The 24,681-nt window shown below is 36.4% G+C and overlaps 1 protein-coding gene across 7 annotated transcripts in view; it reads left to right on the forward strand.

The window, feature by feature from the left end:
- Positions 1-24,681, forward strand: part of LOC131432644 (uncharacterized) — a 638,754-nt gene that overhangs the window by 598,556 nt on the left and 15,517 nt on the right. For all 7 annotated transcript variants that reach the window (XM_058599051.1, XM_058599052.1, XM_058599053.1 and 4 more), the window contains 5 exons: positions 4,491-4,602; positions 4,676-4,868; positions 4,997-5,205; positions 6,133-6,263; positions 6,338-6,519. In XM_058599051.1, the coding sequence (XP_058455034.1) occupies positions 4,491-4,602; positions 4,676-4,868; positions 4,997-5,205; positions 6,133-6,263; positions 6,338-6,519 (827 nt within the window). The remainder of the gene's footprint in view (positions 1-4,490; positions 4,603-4,675; positions 4,869-4,996; positions 5,206-6,132; positions 6,264-6,337; positions 6,520-24,681) is intronic.

The raw sequence follows: 24,681 nt of genomic DNA on the forward strand, positions 1-24,681 counted from the left end.
AATGTCATTGTTTAGTCATTCTATAATAATTTTAGAGTTATTTTTGTCACTTTAGATTAATTTTAGAGTCATTCTAGAGTCCGTTCTGAGCCATTTTTGAGTCATTTCAGAGTCATTTTAAAGTAATTTTTGATTTATTTGACTTTGATTCATTTTAAATGACTTTAAAATGGCTCAAAAATGACCCGAAAATTACTTCAAAATGACTAAAATATCTCTAAAATTATAGAACAATGATTCTAAAATAACTTGATACTGACTCTTGAATGAGATTAAAATTACTGTAAAATGACTCTAAATTGAATCTAAAATTATTCTATTACTAATCTAAAATAACACTAAAATTACTGAAATAACTCTAAAATGACTGTAAATTGATTCTAAAATTACTCTAAAATGACTGAAACGATTTTGAAATAACTCGATAATGACTCTAAAATTACATTAAAATGACAAAAATAATTTTGAAACGACTCAAATGTTTCTAAAATAACATTAAAATAACTCTAAAACGACATTAAAATGACATTAAAATGACTTTAAATTAATTTCAAAATGACGCATAAATAACCTCAAAATGACTCTAAAATAACTAACATATGAAATAACTCTGAAATAACTCTAAAATGTCTCTCAAATGACTTAAAAATTATTCTAAAATTACTTTAGAATGACTCTAAGATGATAAAAAAAAACTCAAAAATGACTCTAAAATGACTGTAAAATGACTTCTAAAATTACTCTAAAATGACGGGAAAATGATTTCAAAATGTCTTTAAATAGACTCAAAAATGAATCTAGAATAAATCTAAAATGACTCTAAAATGACTTTCAAATGATTTAAATGTCTCCAATTATTTATGAAATGACTGTAAAATAATTCTAAAATGACTACGAAATGACTCTCAAACGACTCTAAACGGACTCTAAACTAACTGTAAAATGACGTTAAAAGACTCTGAAATAATTCAAAAATGACCCTACAATTACTCCAAAATGACTGAAATATCTCTAAAATGATTGAACAATGATTCTAAAATGACCCAAAAATGACTTGATACTGACTCTTGAATGAGATTAAAATTACTCTAAAATGGCTCTAAATTGAATCTAAAATGATTCCATTATTAATCTAAAATAACACTAAAATTACTGAAATTATTCTAAAATGACTGTAAAATGATTCTAAAATTACTCTAAATGACTGAAACGATTTTGAAATATCTCTAAAATTTAAAATCTAAAACGACTTAAATGATTCTAAAATAACATTCAAATGACTCTAAAATGACATTAAAATGACTCTAAATTGATTTCAAAATGACGCATAAATGACCCCAAAATGACTCAAAATGACTGAAAATGACTAAAAATGACTCTAAAATAACTCTGAAATAACTCTAAAATGTCTCTCGAATGACTTTTTAAAATGACTTTAGAATGACTCTAAGATGAACCAAAAACGATAAAAAAAACTTAAAAATTACTCTAAAATTACTTTAAATTTTTTCTAAAATGACTTTAAAATAACTCTAAAGTGACTGTAAAATGACTTCTAAAATTACTCTAAAATGACTTTGAAATGACTTTAATATGTCTTTAAATAGACTCAAAAATGAATCTAGAATAACTCTAAAATGACTCTAAAATGACTTAAATGTATCCAATCATTTATGAAATGACTGTAAAATGATTCTAAAATGACTACCAAATGACTCTCAAATGACTCTAAACAGACTCGAAACTAACTGTAAAATGACTCGAAAATGACGCTTAAAGAGTCTAAAATAATTCAAAAATGACTTTACTGACTCAAAAATACTGCAAAATTACTCTAACTGACTTTAAAATAATTCTAAAATGACTGTAAAATGATTCTCAATTGACTCTCAAAAAACTCCAAAATGATCATAAATGACTTAAAAGTGGTTCAATGTCTCCAAAATAACTATGGAATGACTATTAAATAATTTAAAATTACTCTAAAATGGCCTAAGAATAACTTTACAATGACTCAAAATGATTCTAAAATTATTCCAGAAAAAACTCTCGAATAACTTTAAAATGACTTCAAAATTACTCAAAAATTTCTAAAATGACTGTAAAATGATTCTAAAATGACTCCAAAGTGACTATGAAATGACTCTAAAATACTTTGAAATGATTCTAAAATTACTCTAAAATGACTTCAAAATTACTTTGAAATGTCTTTAAGATGACTCAAAAATAACTCTAGAATAACTTTAAAATGACTTAAAAATGATTCTCAAACGACACTAGAATGACTCTAAAATGACCCTCAAGTGACTATAGAAAGATTCCAAAATGACTCTAAAATGACTTTAAAATCACTGTGAAATGATTTAAAAATTATTAAAAAAATTACATAAAAACGACTTCAAAATGTTTTTAAAATGGCTCAAAAATGACTCTTGAATAACTCTAAAATGACTTTCACATGACTCTAAAGTAACTATAAAATGACTCTAACGTTACAATAAAATGACTATATAATGACGTTTAAATGACACAAAAAATACAACAATAATAAAAACTACGACATAAATGACGAAAAATTACGAAGACGACGAAAATGGCAAAATCGGCAGAATGACAATACTATCTAATCTTTTTCCATGCTATTTTTTATATGGTGAAATCTAATGACAAGTTTTATAACTTGTATTATTGAAACTAACAAAATTTTCAACAAATAACCAATTTGTTTGTTGGCAGCAAATTAAATTATTTCTTTAAAGTTAAACACTTTTTGAAATCCATAAAACTAACAAGATATATCAAACTACTAAAATTTTAAAGAGAAAAACCGTTGTACTGAAAGTAACTTTCAGCGTATCGTATTAACAAAAGTATTAGGAGCATCAAGATTAACTAAATAACAAAAAAAATTACCCAGAGCGGATCATTTCGCCGAAAGCTATTACGCTAAATGGGTTATTTCACCGGAAGCTATTGACGTAGGACTACTCAAAATTTGCAATCGAACAAGCAATGATTAGGTTTTGAATATCTATAACTCGACCAACTTTGAACTGATTCTCGATATTTTTACACCTACTACGATAAGTTTACTTTGCAATTTGCATTGCATAGATTAAAATTTACGTTTCGTCTTAGACTCATCAGTGCGTAGCCGTTTATTTTGAACTGCTACCTCCGACCTGACGATTCAACATAAACCGCTAGGCAGACGTAATGTTAATGCTATTTGCAAAACACTGCTACGCACTGATGAGTCTAAGACGAAACGTAAATTTAAGTAAAAATGGTTATGTGCACCTAGCATAAATTAGGGGATAAGAAACTTTTGACCCTTTAACTTACCATTGCATAGAAGAAGCTACTAGTTGAATAGAGATCCTCTGCTGAACCTGAATTGGTATTGAACCAATGAGCACCTTGTTCGGCGCATTAGCGCCGTAGAAAAGTTTGAAGTACAGTCAACAAGAGGACCATTTCTGGATTTATTTCAAACACAGTTCGCCTGGCACGAGAGGCAATCATTTTCATCAGCAATAACCTAGTTCGTTGTATTCGAGGACCATCACCATCTAACTAAACGGTTTTTTTTTCAGGGCAGCCAAGTTTCTAAAAGCTTTATTTTCGAATGTATATTTCGCATAGATACTAATAATTACATGGAGTAGTTGTGTAGTCTATCGTCAACAGTTTAAACAACCTCATATTGCTGTCCCTTGCAGTTTTCTGCCTAATGGTTATTTCTCTGAAAGGATTATTTCACTGGAAACCATTCCGCAAAATTTACATTTAAACAGTAAATTTTATCTATATTAGAAAAACATTTTCCTTTCATTTCGCTTTCGGTTCAGAAATGCATTAGCAAATTATGCTTGACTGGTAATGCCATCTCGAGGATCTACATATTTCGCTAATCAGACGTAAAATTTTTGCTATTTGCAACGCACTTGTGTTTGCACCGAAGTGCAATGCTCTTTTTGACATGCCGAACGAAATAACTTTAATTGACTAGTGGACGGGTGTAGCGTGATGGATTAGTTGATGCCTTTCGTGAAGCCCACCTGGGTTCGATTCCCAAATCCGCACATATGGTCAGAAAGTTTTTCTGGTCCGAAGAGGCGAATGTCTTTAGGGTTGTTTACCTCTATAATCGAAACAAAAAAACTTGTTTCGAAGGCTTTCTGGTCACCAATACGTTTAAAGTGCCAAACTCTAAATGACTAAAAAACAGTTTTTGGCTCTTCATCGAAATTGCTTTTTAATTAATAGAGTAAATTAGCTATCTTGGAAATTCCAATTTATGAATTATACATCAATCTGAAAGCTCAATCAAGAGAGAGAAAAGAAACGTAATGATTTTACTCATTTTTTAGAATTTCCTGTTGCGAAACATTGTCTTACCCAAATTTTTATAATACAAAAAAAAACTGTTGTAAAATGCTAGTAACCGACAAAAGTAACACCATTTTTCCTTTCTCGACACCTGCCAGATATAATAGAGAAGAAGTAGTTAGATCGTTAGGTAAGGAAGTAAACTTAAATCCACCTTTAACGCTAGGACAATTACCCGACACTCCGGAAGAACTACTCAAACTGGACCAGGTAAGCGAACACCAGCGCAATTCGAATCGCCTCCGAAACGGAAAATTGATTTTTACTTGCTTCCCGTTGACAGGTTTTCATAAAATCTGAACTGAAGGTGGGCGTGATCTACGTGAAGGAGGGTCAATATACCGAAGAACAAATTTTAGACAATAATGAAAATTCACCGTTATTTGAGGAATTTTTACAGCTACTAGGTGATAAAGTTAGATTACGTGGTTTTGATAAATACAAAGGCGGCCTTGACACTGTTCACGATTTAACAGGTTCGTACCCGGAAAGCCCTAACCCCACCTCCCGCGTCCATAAAACAAGCAATGAACGCCTGCTTTGATGTGATTTTCATTTCTTTCCGCTAACCCTTCGGCTTTTATCTCCCCATTCTCCAACGCAGGACTTTACTCCGTTTATACAAACTGGCGTTCGATAGAGATTATGTTTCACGTTTCCACGCAACTACCGTACGAACGGCACGACCCCCAGAAGCTCCAGCGGAAGCGCCACATCGGCAACGACATTGTCTGCGTGGTGTTCCTCGAGGCGGACAACACCGCCTTCAGTCCAGCGTGCATCAAGAGTCATTTTTTACACACGTTCATTCTGGTAAGTTGATAGCCTTTTCCTTTTCCTCCAGTGCACATCAATGGGGGTCGTAATACTAAAGACCAGTTTGGGACAGAGATTCGCTCTTCGCTGAAGCTGTCCTGTGCCAAAGGTTGGGGCTGTATCAGTGATGGGGTGTTTGACGTGTTTCAACTCTTATTACGCATTGTCTCGTCTTGCCTTCGAACGGGTCTTTTTTTCGGACTTATTTTTTTGTATCATTTTTCTTCCCCCATTATCTGCGGAGTTGAGTAGGATGAGAGGAAAAAACTCCGCCATTCCAACAGGAGGCGACTGATGCCCCGTCTTGTTCAATTGACTATAAATACTGGACCGTTCAACTTTTCCATCCGGAAAAAAGTGAAAATCAATAGTGTCGATCATCCAGCGTGCATTAAGCATTCCTAACTAGTTTGGTTTATCCCTAAACTGTCATCACGAATGAACTCACTGGTAACGTATTTACAGAGAACCGATATCTGACAGTGTTTGCCCTGTAGTAGGGTGCGTCCGTGGCATGCACACCAAATGCTATATTGCTCCCCAGAGTCCCGTTCCAAATATTTCAGCCCTTTCTAGTGCGAACACTCGAATCTCTCCACAGGAGCCAAATATTCTCGAGGGTCACTGCATAAAAAAACGAAATATAATGGCACTGGCAGCGTAGTTGGAGTAGAAAAAACAATCCCATGAGTTAAGGGTGACATAAAGTAGGCTTAGGAAATCTGTACCGCTGACTCGCCAACATTTGTTCACTGCCTTCTGCGATACTGTTATGAAAACAAAACCACCATGCGTCTCCACTGTGGTAGGAGTTTCGAAGGAGGTGCGCGATTTTTCTTTATGTGATAGGATTATTTCTTGCGGTGGGATCTAAATCCGGACAAATATGATTGTGAAGTATAATTTTCAATTATTTCATTCCAGGTTCGCGTTTCAGCCCGAATCAAGCGAAAACCGACCCGCTATGAAGTGTCGGTGGTTACGAGGGACGAAGTAGGTGCCTACAAACCGTATCTTTGGGAGCAATCCGTCTTCGAGAAAGGTCCTATGTTCAGGTATACGCTTCCCCCCCTCTCGCTTCCTGGATTGATTTGGCAAATGCTAACTCCTATCGTTGTCTTGTTCCTAGGGAATGGCTACTGACGAAGGTCGTGAACGGCGAGCGGGCGTCCTACTCGGCACCGAAGTTCGCCCGAATGCAGGAACGCACCCGCTCCCAGATGCTGGAGGATATTGTGGCCAACCTGGCCAATCACGCCGAAACCGGACAGATCCCCAAACCATACCGACGGGGTTCGTGGAGACCCATCGGTGAGGATCCTTGCATGTTACGAGTGACAGTTAGTTGCTGTATGCGCCTCTATGTGCCGCATAGTATGTACTTCGCAAACAAAACTATCTCTGTCTTCTATTGCTGTTCGGCAAAATAAAAAAAATCAGCACTCAGCACTCAGAATCGGCACCAACCGGTCTGCAAAGATTTTGCGAGGCCACCACCGCACCACCGATGCACCGGAGCAAATCTATCTATCATTCTTTCGCACTCTTTCTTCACTGTCGCTTTCTCTGCTTCTGCTTCTGCTTCTGCTCTGCTCTGACAGTGCTTTTCATGTAGGAACATGTGCAGACCATAATTTTTTCGATTAAAAGAATATCTAAGATAACCTGCGCATGTTCCTCGGCTTCTTGATGTGCTTCTTCTAATAATTGCTTTATTTGTGCTTTATTGTATCGCTTTAATTACTGCAACATTTTAGATTTGGAACAATATTTAAACGAAAAGCAACATTCAAAACACGAGTGACAGTATTATATGTGTCATATCATCTCAAAACTAGCGCCAATAGTATTTTACTCTTCGCTAGTCCCACGACAAAAGGACCTAACTGCAAATGAGAGCCACTCTTTGTTAACTTTCTATTTTGATTATTACGGAGCCATTACTGCAATTTCTCGAAAGTTTCCAATATAAATCGAAAGCTTGTAGTTTTACCTTAAAAGTTTTGCGAATTTTCAAATTAAGCAATTTACCGCAGTTTGCACTAGCAAAATTCGATAGTCCCACAAAAAACGGGCCTAACTGCTAATCACTTTTTCTTTCACAATTTCCCGGATTTATTTTATATTTGAGGCCTTACTCTTCGAAACACTGACAAGTTAAAACCACAAGCTTCCGATTGATATCGAAAATTTTCAAAGAATTGCAGTAATGACTCGGTATTAATCAAATGAAAAATTAACAAAGAGCGGCTCTCATTTGCAGTTGGGCCCTTTTGTCCTGGGACTGTCTAATTATTTGCCAGTCACAGATGCCAAATATTTAAATCGGAAAAGTTTCAGAGTATGGAAAACAAGATTCTGAATTATTTTAAAGCTGTACGCCATCTCGCGAATTATATTTACTTTGACCTTTTTATGAAGTAGTCAAATTTAATCGAAACTGCGGCCCATTTCAAAGTTTTACGTATGGAAAATAATTTGGGTTTTTTTTTTGCACCGAAAATAAAATGATATCCAATGGTATAATAATTGCAATACAGAGAACGTAAGAACTTCGAGAAAATCTTACTTCGTTTGACAATGTATTGAAACTTTTTATTAGAGTATTTTCTTTGACTGATAGTATAAAAAGAAGCTACCCAGAAGAAACTTTTAGTAAAGACGATATTTTTTCAGTGTCGGAAAATAACCATCGAACTGTCAAAAAATAACCATATCTTCGAGCAAGGTTATTTTGGAGTGTGACAAAATAACTGCTCGACTGTAAAATTTGAACTAAAAAGTAAAACATTTCGCGTAATGGTCCACAGTCTAAATTAACATAACACGGAATCGTCTGCGATTGCGAAAGCAACCAGAACCGGGTAACAAGTCATTAGACTGCCGGTTCATATTCCGATTTTGGATGAAACTTTGCACACGTCTTCAGTATAGTAAAATTTGTGGTGCACAGGTGGTGAGACTGATGTATAAAAAGAACGAATCTAATTTTGTATACACTATCTTCAAATAGTTGTGATAATGCCTTTCTCTTCTTTCATAACAGTCTCATGAAAATATATTTCATATTTTTACCTTTTTTTATATATATAAAAAATAGGTATAGAATTCGCTCAAACTTTCGAAAAATTTTCCGAGGCCCGGAGGACCGAATGTCATATACCAATCGATTCAACTCGACGAACTGAGCAAATGTCTGTGTGTGTATGTGTGTGTGTCTGTATGTGTGTTGTCAACTAAGAGGTCGAGATCTCAGAGATGGCTGGACCAATTTTGATCAAACTAGTCGCAAATGAAAGGTCTCCCCGTCACTCAGAACGCTATTGAATGGTTTCGAGATCGGATGTTTACTTTTTGAGTTATACCAAGTTTTATGTCAAAATTTTCAGTTTTTTGACAGTATCTGTCACATTTGACCTTGAAAACAGAATATGTTTCCAGACTTAGATTTCGCTCGGTAATACCTATCCAACAAGCCATAGATTGCTAAAATCCGTCCATTTTTAACGGAGATATCGATATTTTTGTGTAAGCCTTATTCCAGTAGAAGGAATTTTGTGCGCTATATGAAAAAGCATTGCTTGGGAGCAACATGAAACACGATTTTTTTATACTGTTACATATAATTGTTTCTAAGTACCAAAAAGACCAAACGAGGTTGCTTGAAAATCTATTGAAACTGACAACAAAAGTCGAAAACTGTTGATTTTAGATAACAGTTACCAGAACCATGGATACGCATGTTTTTTTTTTAATGGAACGTACTATATAAATAACCACAAAACAAAAACAAGTTATATCTGTAAACCAAAAGATATATAGATTTCTTTGAACCGAAAAAATAGGATCAGCTTAGCATTTACCTTCGCCCAGAACACCCCGGAAAAGCAGACATATAGCAGTTATTTGACTAGATGTTCATAGCGCAAGGTGAACGGGCGGCAGAAAATATTACATTCGATCGGATTGTCATCGGGCGCAGATTGATTAGAAAACATTTGAAAACGTTTTACCATGGACCTTAACTCTATTTTACCCTCCATTGCAGATCAAATACTTCGGTATGATTAAATCCGTTGGTCTTATCTCGCTCGCCAAGAAAAGCGAAGAAAATTCGTATGCGGAAAAAATAGCGATCGTACACGTTCTACCGTGAATAACCATCGTACCGGGACCTTTCCGAAATTGGATTACTGAAATTGGAGCATACAGCCGAGCGTAATAATCCTGTTTGTATCTATCTAGAACCATTATCTCACATCTTTATCCGAAGGGGATCATCTACGAATGGTGCGCCATTCTATCAAACGAGAATGGGGGCGCCTATGTTTGAATCAAGGCGCGGACTGACCTATTTACATTCTAGAATTCTATCCAGACCGTCGGGAACGCAATTTTACGACGGAGATCATTTGATTCTAAAACGACGAAATCTGATGTTGGTCGCGATCTTGAATAAGACTGTGAGCTACTACCTACTTTTACAATCTTTTGTTTGATTTTTGTATCCGTATTCTACGTCATTACAGCTAGAACATTAAAAAACGCTCGATCGATAAATTGTTTTTATTTCTCGATCATGAATTCGATTTTTTACGAAACGTTTTGCAACTCCTGTCTTTGAGAGTCCACCACCGCATTTAGCTAGAACATGTTGACTGGTTAGTAATTCAATTGCGTATAATGGAAAGATTTGATACCTTCTTCGGATTTCATAGTAGAAGTAACTGGTTCCATGCTTGAAGCACCAACAGATCCATATTTTCTACTATATTGAACAAAATCTGTACAAATTGTGTACCTTTCGCATATCTTGCGTTTTTAAATTGTTTGTTTATTTACTCTGGACCTCCTTGGTATCTAGTTCGTAGCAACATAAACAGTGTTGCTCAAAAAGATTATTTTTATCATTATCAAGGGGTCGCTATATTTGCGGTAACTGACGGTGAATCGTTAACAGACAATTTCATTGCCAATTTTTCTTCGAAGTGCCTGGTCGTGTCGTCGGTTAAACCGTTTTCTACAAACTCAGATTCATATGAAAAGTCGTATACTCCCAAACAAGGTTCCTGAATTACGTTTGGATCCGACTTCTGATTGCGGAACCACAGGATGATATGTAAAACGAAATTAAAATAATGCAATTAATTTTTCTCGTAGATGGCTGAACCGATCTAAGATTCAAATGAAATCTAAGAATCATCTATGATTCAAATGAGAGGTCTTAAAATCCTATAAAATCTCTTACTTTTTAGTCAGATCCGACTTCTGGTTTAGAAAATGCAGGGTGATTAGTATAAAAATGTTCATTTCACATCAATTAATCAGGTTTATCGGGTTTGCAGATTTGGATAGTCGATTACCAAATAAATTTATTTCAGTTTGAGCGGTATTCGTTTTTGGATTCGGAATGTACCCCCAAATTTTAATTCGCACTACAATTTTTCAAAGATGTCTACACACTCCTCAGGTGAATTTAACTGATTTCGGCTACACCGATTTTAGAATTCCGGTTCCAGTATCGAATCGATTCTCAAAGCTCAATCATTTTCTCAAAAAAGACCTAATCGAACTTCAAAAACAAATATTACAGGACTTAAGGTCCCATGCAAAATTGGTGAATTTTATCCGATTCTGGAATTACAGATGATGAGTTTATAAATTTCATGTAAATTGTTTGGCGTAATAATTTATGGCCATTCGAATCATTTTGGGCTATGCTAATTCCTGAATACCGGCTCTGGAAGTACCATAAATAATGACGAAAAACTCTAAAGTGGAACTTACTTCGACATCTCATGGAATGTTCAATCGATTGTCACACGCTAAGATTGAAATTCGATATGTTTTGCAGTTTCGGCATTACAGGGTAATGAGTGATTAAAATCTCTATTTGCCGTTTTAAACGACGATAATTAAAATAATGTCATGAGAACTAAAACACCTAAGAATATCCATGCAAAAACACATGCGTATTGATAAAAAAAAAGGTATCATCTCACTGCTAGGTGGAATTATCACGTTTTATCAAATAATTTCGGATACTTATTTTGACACCAATTGATTCAGATTGATTCGAGTAGTTCACAAAAGCATGCTTCAGTGTTTATGTCACACAGTCGGCATCATTTTTCATTTTGACATTTGCGTTGCGTTGGAGACGAGGCTCACTTATACCATCATGTCTCCGGAACCAGAAGTCGCAGTCATTTGGCGCCCCATAGTATAGTAAGTCGTATTCACGACAAAAAAATTCGAATGCACAAACCGGATAAAAACAACGGTTAAGTTTTGTCGTGAATACGGCTTTCTTTACTATGGGATGTCTTTTTAAAACTTACATTGTACAAGAATGGGTTGAACTTTTTTTTTCCAATCCTACTTGTATTGTGTAATGGGGAAAAGGAACTTATATACAAACTTACTAACTAATACAGAGAGCGAATCGATTCAATTGAAGATTGCATCGTTTTTTGTCGGAATTTGCTTATAATATTATGTGACATCACATCTAATGGTTCTATATTTGTGAGTCTGTGTAACTCATTTGTACTAAACCAAGGAGGACGCTTCAAAATCATTTTCAGAATTTTATTCTGAATCCTTTGAAGCGTTTTCTTTCTGGTGGAACAACATCTTGACCAAATCGGTACTGCATAAAGCATGGCTGGTCTGAAAATTTGTTTATAAATTAACAATTTGTTTTTTAGACAGAGCTTAGAATTTCTGTTTATAAGAGGATATAAACATTTAATATATTTATTACACTTTGCCTGGATTCCTGCAATGTGATCCTTGAAAGTGAGATTTTTGTCATACGTTAAACCTAAGTATTTAGCTTGATCAGGCCATGTCAATTCCAAGCCATTTAATTTGAGAATGTGATTATTGTTTGGTTTAAGAAAAGAAGCCCTTGGCTTATGAGGAAAGATAATTAATTGCGTTTTTGCTGCATTTGTATGGATAGAACTTAATCGTAAGTATCTCTTGTTGATTTCAACGCAGCATACAATGTTTGATATGAACGAGCATTGAGGTGAAAATCAATGCCAAAATGATGCCTGTTTTGAACGAATAATCGCACAAAGCGTATCATGTAAAGCCGAACAGTGGGCTACGAAACGTTCTGTACGCTAGTAATCAGGCTTATATTTATGTATGGTTATAAACCATTAGTATTTTTAATTGACTAATATGAGGGAGACACATTTATGCAAGTTGTTTAAGACGGTCAATTTAGTCATTTAATTTATAACCAAACTGCTCTTATAAGGGGTTGTCCATAAAAGACGATTTTTTGACAATTTTTGACTCCCCATCCCCCCTTTGTCACAAATTGTCGCAGAAGCAAAGATCCACCACCCCCCCCCCCCCCTATGTCACGTGTCACGAATTCAAAATAAATAAAACTCATCTCAATACATTCTCAATATGTATGACAAACCATACAAATATGAGGGGAAAATTGATTTATTACATGCTGTCATTAGATTAAAAAATATCCCTAAAACTACAAAATCATCGGAATTATTTTATTAATATCAATTATATAAATTAGCAAAAGTATTTGGTTGGAATTGATGAAACATTTAAATCATCTGTTTTATTCCTCCTAGGGGTACACAGATATATTATTGTTTTAGGTAAAGAATAACATTTCCTTAGTGTAGCATACAGGGCTGAGAAAATAAAGACCAAAACCTCATCAAAACGAGATCACTGCCGAAGAATCTTTTCAAGATCAGTTGATCAGTGAATTTTAAATCAAATTGATCAATATTGGTACTGATCTTCCGTCACACAATGGGTAGTGATTTTGAGCTAAAATGATTCATGATTTATGTAAGTTCAATCATTGGATAATTCGATAAGCTTTGATGTTGGTGGAGGAAAATCACATATGATCAAGATAAGACATGACTTCTGAAATCGTTGATCTCCCGCCCTTTTTCAAATGGAGTACAATTGAATAAACTGCATCAGAATCAGATAAGAGAAATTCTTATTATATACTATTATCAATGCTAGAAAATCAAATTACTGAAAAAAATGTCAGTGCATAACTTAAGTTAAACCGTTTGAAGGCATCTTTTTCTTTTTTATTCTTATTAGGCAAAATTTATTATTTTCGCTAATTTACTCGCTCCTCCGTGCACTTTTGCTGATCACAACAGAAATGATTCCCTGCATTTCATTTCCGAATTTACAAGAAGAAGCTTTTACATCAACAAATACACGTTTTCCTATAGAATGTAAACGTTTATTTTGGAGATTTTTTCAGGAAATAGAGCAAAGCAGTAATATAATTAGGTATTTAAAAAATGCGCTCATTGAAAATATTGGACGTCACATTCAAAAAACCTCCCCCCTTCCCCCTGTCACAGAAGGTCACGTTTTATGAAACACCCCCCTCCCCCTTGCGGCATGACGTCTTTTATGGACAACCCCTAATTGATATTCTCGCATATAGTGGCATGATGGCAACTCTTCAGCTAACTGATTCTAACTCGGCATCATTTTGTAGGAGATTTGAATAATATTCAAACAATATCTTTTTTATATACATTTTCATTCGTCCAGTTTACGACATCCAGTTATGTCTCTGACGTTACCCTCCCGTCTTTCCTTCTTGTCCGGTTTTTGCATTCAATGGTTTTCCCCTTTTCTTGCCAGAAGATGTTTTTTAAACGATTCTTGCACTGCAAAATCCTAGTCCGGTTTTTGCTCTCAATGTATTTGTTAGCCATGCAATGGTTCTGTACGCTCTGAATCGGCTGCGAAGACTGTTGAAACAGAAGGTCAAATTCCACAAATGGAATGTATGTAATACCAAGACGTTGCTTTCACGCAAAAGTCTAAAAAAAAGTATCCTTTTTATTTCTGCCAAGAAATAGATATGTGTTTCCCCCATAACTTTTTTTGCTTTACTAGTTTCTGAGCCAACATTATAACAAACAGAAAAGTCTGGGTTTTAGATTTGTCTGTAAATCTACCGAATCTACTCTTGAATGCTGAACATTTTTTTGGTCTGTTCATTTTTGAAGATATAGAAGAACTCTTTCGCAGACGAATATTTTACCGACAATTGTCAAAGTAAGCAGACTTAGCAAACCACATTAGTCATTTTCTCTTGTAAAAACATTTTTCGAATATTCAAACTATCGTACTAGACGCTAGCTGTTGTAAATTTTCTCCTATGACTGCTTGAAGCTTGCTATAATGCTTAGTATCTTTTTTATAGTTTTGGTAGGCGGAAAATGTTATTTTTTATGTGTGTATTCAAAAGAGGCGCAGTAGATTTGGTTATAATTGTGTGTGATATGAAAAATGATTTCTTCAACTTTCTCTTTAGCTGCGTAGATTATAGCTCCAACTATTTACTTATAATCTGTATTATAAAAAAAGTCTTTCAACTATAAAAAGTAACATCCTGCGAATTGTATGACTTCACATCACAAGAAACATTACAACAATACTCGTTTCACTTTTTGTTTCTCTCCTTAATTCATTTTGCTTTCTGGAATGTCATTCAGGTGTTAGTCAAATTTTGTGCTAGGACACATAACCGTTTTCAATATTGTTTCGTTTCGTCTTTGACTCATCAGTGCGTAGCAGTTCAATTTGAAATGTCTTTACCGACGTGCCGAACGAAAACACGTTTTCGCCTATTTCTGGCCGATGCAGGTTTGGTCATTCAGGGGCTAGCCAAATTTTGAAGATTGCGCTTCGTTGCAAATAAAAAGTGTGTAAATAGCAGAAACTTTACGTCCGCCTAGCGTTTCAAATTAAGCTGCCGAGTTTTGCATTGAGCAGTTCAATTTGAACTGCTACGCACTGATGAGTCAAAGACGAAACGTAAACATATTTCTAGAATGGTGTTTCTCGAATTTGGAGACGTTGGATAGACGATTTTTTTTATTTACTTTTAAACAATTCAGTTACTTTTAAATCAGTTCAGTTAAAGATTCTTTTACTGAAGAGCTGTAAAGTTGCGCTGAACATTGATCTGTCATATTCATTCAACTCCGACCACACTCACGTTCGGGGAACTTGCGAGCGGCCTTCCGTCAGTTAACCGGAACATTCACCATGGTGGACGATAACATGCATGTAGGCATGGTTTTGAGTTTTTGAGTTCATTCTTCATCAATAGTTGCACTATTTATGTACCATTTAATTCCACTATTTCACTGTCACGTTATTACACTTTTCCAAAGTGTAATATCGTGACAGTGAAATAGTGGAATTAAATGGTACATACATTAACAGCTCCAGGTAAAAATAGTTTCATTCTACATTTTATTTATCAATTCCTCCTCAATTTTTTGCGACTAAATTGTTGCAATAGATCTTACGCTTCAGGTTGGCCCAGAAATTGTCGATACCGGTGATAACGGCCTATATTCATACAATGTGATGTGATGTGAAGTGAAGCCACCATCAGTTCAAGGACTTGCCAGTGGATGCGGGTAGACTTACAGTAGCCCCGATATGACTCATCCATTCACCTTCTTACTATAGCTGTTACCGAAAAGCGAACAAAAAGGGTCGGGCGGATACGTAAGTAGAGTCACTTACTCGTATTCCGCGAGAATAAAAGATGCTCTTCCAACCATAATATCCAGTGCATGGATGAAGCATATCGCTATACATGCTTGAACCCACCTGATGGTTTGTTTGAGAAGGGCGCGTCAGACTCATTTCAAACCTTCAGAAGGAAACTAGTTTCCTTCAAGTGACTTGGGCTGGCTATCCACAATCCCTCGTCCAGTCATCAATTCGTCCGATGCCCTGATGCTCCCTCCTCTTTACGCCCCCGTGCAAAATGTTTTATATTGATAAATACAATGAAACATAGTGTAATGAAATTAATATAACATAAAATGATATAATAGATTACAAAATAATATAATATAACATAATATAATATAATATATTTTAATTAATTATAATATAATACAATGTCATACAATATAATATAATATATTACAAAACATGATATAAAATAACATCTAATGTAGAGTGTCAGTTATGCTCTTCTATCTTCGCAATACTGCAGGAAGTAGAATATTTCTCTTCTAATAACAATAATAATATCTACATCTATAAAAATAATATATGTTATTATTATTATTGATGACAAATTAATAATAATAACAATAAATATAATTATGAAAATAACAATAAAAAACAATATAATATAGTACAATGAATTATATAATAAATAATAGAATAAATAAAATGATATGTTGCGATATGCTATGATATTATATTACTTGAATTTATATGTCATTTCTCATCCTCTTATTCTGCCATCAACGCATTCCATAGACCATTTGTCACCACAGACACACGTGTAGACATGAAACAGGAACCAGTGAGGATCAAGCTCACCTTGTGACGACCTTGATATTTAGTTGAAAGTTACTTTAAAAATGATAACTTATAAGGAAAACAAATTTATATTTTGCGCAGAGGTACGTAGTACTACTCATAATAAACCCTATAATATAATACAATATAATATGATATAATGCAATGCAGTATAATACCATACAACATGTTATATAATAACATAAAATAGTGTAAGACGATAATATATGAAATAATATGCTATGATACAATATAACAGTTGATGTCGTAATGTAAGTTTGGCTCTTCTAATAATAATAATAATAATAATTAAAATAATAATAATAATACATGATGTAATAAACAACAGAATTATATGTTGTAATATACTATGATAAACACTGCATTTTAGGATGGGCTTCAACCTACAAGCCATTTTGCACCCTCTCATTCTGCTACTAACGCAGAAGGCGATAGCACCCCGTCGACGCCGTTCTATTGACCAAATAACGGCCTATATTCATACAATGTTCACTAAAACTACAAACAAAACAAATTTTAAATTTTCTTAGACAAAATCCAAAAACAACTGATTAAGCCAACGAATCTTACCTTACCTTACCTAACAGCTATAGTCATGGGGTGACCTTTGCTATATCAAGAATACGTCTCCACATAACTCGGTCCATGGCTGGCAACCACTCAAGACACGGATGCTTCGGAGATAACCCTCCACTTGATCGATCCACCTTGCTCGCTGCGCTCCTCTTCTTCTTGTACCAGTCGGATTTGATTCAAGAACCATTTTTACTGGGCCGTCGTCCGACATCCTTATGACATGCCTAGCCCATCGCAGACGTCCGATTTTGGCTGTCCGTACGATGGGTGGTTTTCCTAGCAGCTGTTGCAATCCGTGATTCATACGCCGTCTCCACGTTCCGTCTTCCATCTGCATTCCGCCATCGATGGTCCTCAGTACCTTTCTTTCGAAAACACTGAGAGCGCGTTGGTCCTCTGCCAACATAGTCCAGGTCCCGTGGCCATAGAAAACAACCGGTCTAATGAGCGTTCTGTAGATGGTCAATTTCGTGCGGTGGCGTACTTTTCTCGATCGAAGGGTTTTTCTGAGTCCAAAGTACGCACGATTTCCTGCCAAAATACGTCTCTGAATGTCTTTGCTGGTGTCATTATCGGCAGTCACCAGTGAGCCCAAATAGACGAACTCGTCTACCACCTCGATATCGTCACCGTCTATCAATATTCGTGATGAGAGGCGTAGTGTTTCTTCTCTGAAGCCTTTTCCTCTCATGTACTTTGTTTTTGACGCATTTATGGTCAGTCCGATACGACTAGCTTCAGCTTTCAGTCCGATGTAGGTTTCCGTCATCTTCTCAAGGTTACGTGTCACAATATCAATATCGTCAGCGAAGCCAAAAAGTTGTACGGACTTTCGGAAGATCGTGCCACTCGTGTCGATCCTCGCTCTTCGAATCACACCTTCCAGGGCAATATTGAACAGGATACAAGAAAGTCCATCACCTTGACGTAACCCTCTCCGAGATTCGAAGGGACTCGAGAGCGTCCCAGATACTCGGACGTAGCACATCACTCTATCCATCGTTGCTTTGACCAATCGCGTCAGTTTATCCGGGAAACCGTATTTGTGCATTATCTGCCATAGCTGTTCCCGATCGATTGTGTCGTATGCCGCTTTGAAGTCAATGAACAGGTGGGTGCGTGGGTACGTTGTATTCACGACACTTCTGGAGTACTTGTCTTATCGCGAATATGTGATCCGTAGTGGCGCGGGCTCCAGTAAATCCCGCTTGGTACGGCCCTACGAATTCCTTAGGTATTGGTGATAGACGACGGCAAAGGATTTGGGAGAGTACCTTATAGGTGGCGTTAAGCATTTTGCGCGGTAATTGCAACAGTCGAGCTTATCGCCCTTTTTGTAGACGGGACATACCACTCCATCCATCCATTCCGGCGGTAGAATTTCCTCCTCCCAAATCTTAGAAATCATCCAGTGCAGCGCTCTAGCCAGTGCCTCTCTTCCATGTTTGAGCAGCTCGCCTGGTAACTGGTCATTGCCCGCGGCTTTGTTGTTCCTCAGCTTGCCGATCTCCTCACTTATCTCCAACAGATCAGGTGCTGGGATCTGTCGTCGGCTGAGCGTGCATCCAGATTGATTCCTGTGTCGTTCTCTGTATCCGTGTTCTATCTGTTCCACGCCTGTCTGTATCGTTCCTTGTTCGCTCTAGTGCGGTGTTGCAGCATCCTCGCCCTTGTTACATTCTTCTCTTCGACCAACTGCTAACATTCGCCGTCAAACCAGTCATTTCTTCGATTCGATAACCTCTTACCTATAGTACGGTTGAAGCAGTGCTACACACTTCTATTCCTCCAGCCGTCTTCATGAGTCGCCACACCGTTGGCAGCGCTAGCTCCAGTTGTTGCGCGTATTCCTCTGCAGTACGAACGATACGTAGCCATATCCAATATCACAATATCCATTTTATTTTATTACTTTGCAGTTCTCCATAGTAATATGCACGCCTTCTTGGATGTCAAATCAGTAAAATACGATGGGACAATGGCATTTCAGCAGAGATGTCCATCTCCTCTGTGTGACGAAGAGCAAGCAAAATTTCTTCCCTCGCACTGACAACTTCAACGAGAGCTCTTCTCTTTCACACATATACACCACTGTTGTCTAAAGTGTGCACGCATCATGAGTGCGTTTGTTTATTTCCTTTTACCTCTTCCACTGAATCGCACCAAAGTGCTAGAGCTTAGCTAATAAATTCTCTGAGGTGGATGCAGATACTTTCACAGAGGTGTACACGCCGGTGAGCACTCTGCTGTATGTTTTGCGTAGAAGAAGCGTGAGGTACGCAAAATCAGCAAAATATAACAATTTATCGTTAAATTTTCAGTTTTCATTGCAAATTTTTCATAGCAAGCCCAGATCTACTCTCTATTAATTAATGTTCACAGAAGTGTTCGCTCACCATCACGCGCCAGTGATCACTTGGGTGTATTTAGGCGACAGCACGTGAGAGCGATTCGTGCGAAGAAAATGTTATTCTCTCGCACCAGCTCCTTTCAACACAAGCACGCACTCAAAGTCTGTCTGTCTGGACACTGACAAGAAGTGCGCTTTCCTCTCTGTGTGGAGCGCAGCAAATGTATCCGCAGTGTATAATTGAAACCTACGCCCTGGTGTATCACTCTAATGAAATGCCATCTCTCAAACCTGTGATCATATAAACCGGATCAGTGAAAATCAATGTTGACTACTGCCGTTATCAATTGATTCCACTCACTCGGTACCAGTGTTTTGCCCTATGTTTCTGATGTTACTTGGATTACTGGCACAAAAATTCACAAACACAAACTATTACATCCGAAGATTCTGGAACACTACCCTTTGACGACTTCATTTGTAAATCTAAATCTTCTATCGTTTCTGATGATCTGAAACAAGTCGGAAGTAACATTTTTTTACGTTTCGTTTTAAACTCATCAGTGCAGACCAGTTCAAATTGAACTGCTTAATGCAAAAACTCGGCAGTGCAATTTGAACCACCAGGCAGACGTAAAATTAACACTATTTGTGAAACACTTTTTTCTATTGTGTCAAAGCGCAATGTTTAATCTGACGTCCCGACGGAAAACGCACAGGCAACTTTACTTGCAGACCACAAGTTTTCGTAGTTTGTGTTTCGCAAATAGCGTTAATTTTACGTCTGCTTGGCGGTTCAAATTGCACTGCCGAGTTTTTGCATTAAGCAGTTCAATTTGAACTGCTCTGCACTGACGAATCTAAGACGAAACGTAAAGAAACGTTAAAATCGGTCATTTAGCCGAACCCTCAAATTACCAAAGTCACCAAAGTTTTTAGTCGGATCGCCTCGCCGAATACACGAATACCCCTAAGGAAATGTAGCTATATCTTAACTATAGAGAATAACACGGAAGAGTTTCATGCATGACTATCTTCCGTAATCCGTAATTTCTCAAAATTACGTACAAATACTCGCTGAATTTATTGAAAAATACATGAAATATCTTATTTTCTAAAACCCTTAAAATTGTCTATTGAAATATATGCGGGGCATGACGCCCGATCGTGGAAAACATGAAAAATATACATTTTAAATTACGCGAAGTGACGATTATCTGAACATAGAGGCAGGATGATCTTAAACAACGGGTAAACATCCATCAAAACAACGGATTAAAGCTCATGACAAACACGGGGCAATATGCACCCTCATAAAGATTCTTCTCTTTCTTTAATGAAAGCTTTAGACTTTTCGTTGACGAAATATTTGCCAGGTGGAAGATTGTTCACTATTATTCATTAAATTGATAACTTATGGATAATTGTTGTAAGCGAATTCTTGAGCATTTTGCCTCACACAATTCTGGTCGTTTTGCCCCAAAAATATGAGACGATAAATTTGACGATTTTTCTATAAAATTGCAATTACATCGTCTGTATTAGAACTAATTTTAGAAACCCGAATGATTGGCAAAGAAGTTCACTGGTTACCAAATTAAAATCGTCTTCCTCACCCTAGAAAATTACTAAAGAACGAACATCAAAAATTTGTTACAACAAAGATATAATTGTTTTTTTTTTTTAATTTTTTTATTGAGCCATCGCTACCAAAATTTTATAGTAATCTGTTGTTATGGCGGACTTTCAGTTTCATTGAAATTTCAGTGAAAAAAATTGGTAACTTTTGAGAAAAGCAAAAGGTGCATTATGCCTCGGGGGTACGTTTTACCCCATCTTTCCCTATTCAAATATTGTACGTCAGTTTCGCTTCCTGGAAGCTATTAAAGAAATTCATTCTTAAATTATAAGAAGTACACAACACGCCTGACCTGTTTACTGTGGGATGCGAAACGTCGTAATAAAATCGCGGACAAAACAGTTACCATTGAAGAACACTTGACACCATCCTTATGATAAGCTTACTTTTGTTCCGTGCCTACCATTGGCTAGAGAGAGAGAGTTCGACCATTCGACGGAAGGGCGCAATTGTCCCTCCACTAGGTCACGATAATCATTGTGCTATTCTTCAAATTGTTTGCCTTGTTCCTGGTTCGAGACGTCAAGGTTGAACAATAGATTCTCTCGTTGGAGCGCCTTGTTGACTAACAGTAAATACGCCACTCCCCCGAGAGTACAGTTTCCAAATTGTTCGGGCCCCCATTGACGACACTGTGGACTTTACTGGGAGTTGTTTTTGTTTGTGTTTAACACTCGATGGGATCATTCAAAAAGTGATGGTTGATATTGTTGAACAACTTATTCAAATGAAAATAAGCGTTTTTGGATTTATTTCTGAAAAAGGTGGATTTATAATTTTAGGGACTCATGAATACAATGATCAATGATAATTGAAATTTTCTTGCACCAGCTAATATCAATGTACGTTTTAGTGAACTGGCGTAAATTAGAATACTGAACACCTTAAGGAGCAAGACACATTGCAAGCGTTTGAGTAATGCCAACAATGTGTGCGTAAAAACAAATTCTTACCCTTTTGTCGCGAATACGACTTACTTTACTATGGCATGCCTTTTCAAAATTTATCCTCTGAGAGAGTAATAAGTTTTTGATCAACATAATTTTTGCTACATGCCATCGGAAATATAATCATAATTTTATGATAAAATTTTTAGTTGTACGACTTAATCTCGAATAATTCAAAATTAAACTTTACTGAGAAGTTTGTTATTAACGAGTATCAAAGAGGATAATTCATAAGGTGCGTTTGTCTTTCTCGTATTTTGAAAGCTCATAGCTCAATGATCTGTGGCAGGATTTATATAATCTAACTACCAATAGATTCGAAACTGTCTGATTTGACCAATTGCCTTAGCCAGGCACACACCAAAAGCCTGCCAGTGGGAATCGTCAGCCGTCATGGGAGTACCGCTCAGTTAATTTGTCCGGAATTAGAGCCAGATTTCATTGTGTGTTCCAATTGTACCAATTGATTCCGCCCGATACGGATTTTTTCATCTTCTTTGGAATCCAATCGGAAATCACAATGAATTTCCTAATCATATTTTGATCGAGTTTACCGAGTGTACATGCCAATTCCTGTTGGTCGTGACAATTGAAGGCACTCTTCAATCCCACAGATCATGGTTAAGAATTAATTACATTTTCTCCGTTTCCTACCAAAAATATCAGATTCATTAAAATGGAAGTTAAAAAGTTTGCACCGTCACTAACACATTCAATTACGACGGTAACGATCTCTCGCAATGAGAAAATGAAAATATTGATGTAGAACACATCTTTACACTAGTATGGGTGTCGCTTCGAAATATGTCGTGCGAAACAGGGTTGCTACATATACAGATTATTCTGTATTTTATTTATCCTAAAAAATATAGATTGAAATGTTCCAAAGAATTTCTTAACACCGCTCGAAATCCACATTTGATAAAACAGCATCCGTCCCCCAAAAATTGTAACACACAGGTTCTAATGTATCCACCTACTGAATTCACACCAAAACAATAGGCTAACATTTTGTCAAACTGTTACAGTATTTGTTTTTCTTTACTGTTTATTTAGGATTAGAAATAGGTGGATAAATTCAATTTACTTCTGTAATAGATTGAGGGCAGTAAATTTACCAAATACATTGATTACAGAAACGTGCAACATATTTTCAAATATAACAGTTCGGCTGAAAAGTTCGTATCGTTTAATAGAAACACACATTTTTTTGCCAAAATTCGTTTTTATTATTCAACATAATTGCCATCAGAGGCGATACAGCGATTATAGCGATTTTCCAACTTTTCGATACCATTTTTGTAGTACGATTTGTCCTTTGCCTCAAAATAGGCCTCAGTTTCAGCGATTACCTCTTCATTGCTTCTAAATTTTTCACCAGCGAGCATTCTCTTGAGGTCTGAGAACAGGAAAAAGTCACTGGGGGCCAAATCTGGAGAATACGGTGGATGAGGGAGCAATTCGAAGCCCAATTCGTTCAATTTCAGCATGGTTTTCATCGACTTGTGACACGGTGCATTGTCTTGATGAAACAAAACTTTTTTCTTCTTCAAATGAGGTCGTTTTTTTGAAATTTCGTCCTTCAAACGCTCTAATAACGCTATATAATAGTCACTGTTGATGGTTTTTCCCTTTTCAAGGTAGTCGATGAAAATTATACCATGCGAATCCCAAAATACAGACGCCATAACCTTACCGGCCGATTGTTGAGCCTTTCCACGCTTTGGGTTCGGTTCATCGCGTGCAGTCCACTCAGCTGACTGTCGATTGGACTCCGGAGTGAAGTGATGGAGCCATGTTTCGTCCATTGTTATATATCGACGAAAAAAATCGGTTTTATTTCGATATAACAGCTCCAAGCACTGCTCAGAATCATTAATTCGTTGTTATTTTTGATCGATTGTGAGCTCACGCGGCACCCATTTTGCACAAAGCTTTCTCATATCCAAATATTCGTGAATAATATGTCCAACACGTTCCTTTGATATCTTTAGGGTGTCAGGTATCTCGATCAACTTCACTTTACGGTCATTGAAAATCATTTTGTGGATTTTTTTCACGTTTTCATCGGTAACAGCCTCTTTTGGACGTCCACTGCGTTCATCGTCTTCGGTGCTCATATGACCAGTACGAAATTTTGCAAACCACTTACGAATTGTTGCTTCGCCCGGTGCAGAGTCTGGATAACACTCATCAAGCCAATTTTTGGAATCGGCGGCACTTTTTTTCATCAAAAAGTAGTGTTTCATCAACACACGAAATTCCTTTTTTTTTCATTTTTTTCACAATAACAAAAATAGCTTCACTCAAAATGCAATATCTCACAAACTAATAATCAGACAGCTGTCAAATTTATACACGTATCTTTTGAAGGTTGGTACTAACTGAAAATGGTATGGATTTAATTCTAGTGGTGCCCTCTCATAGAAACGATACGAACTTTTCAGCCGATCTGTTAACAACTGACCACAGATTTCATTTGCAACAATACCAATAATAGTACACACGCACGTTCAAAATCTCGACAACAATTTTTTTTTATATGGTGATGGATTTTGCCAGTATCA

Source organism: Malaya genurostris, chromosome 2 (genome assembly GCF_030247185.1).
Source record: "Malaya genurostris strain Urasoe2022 chromosome 2, Malgen_1.1, whole genome shotgun sequence".
Taxonomy (NCBI): Eukaryota; Metazoa; Arthropoda; class Insecta; order Diptera; family Culicidae; genus Malaya; species Malaya genurostris.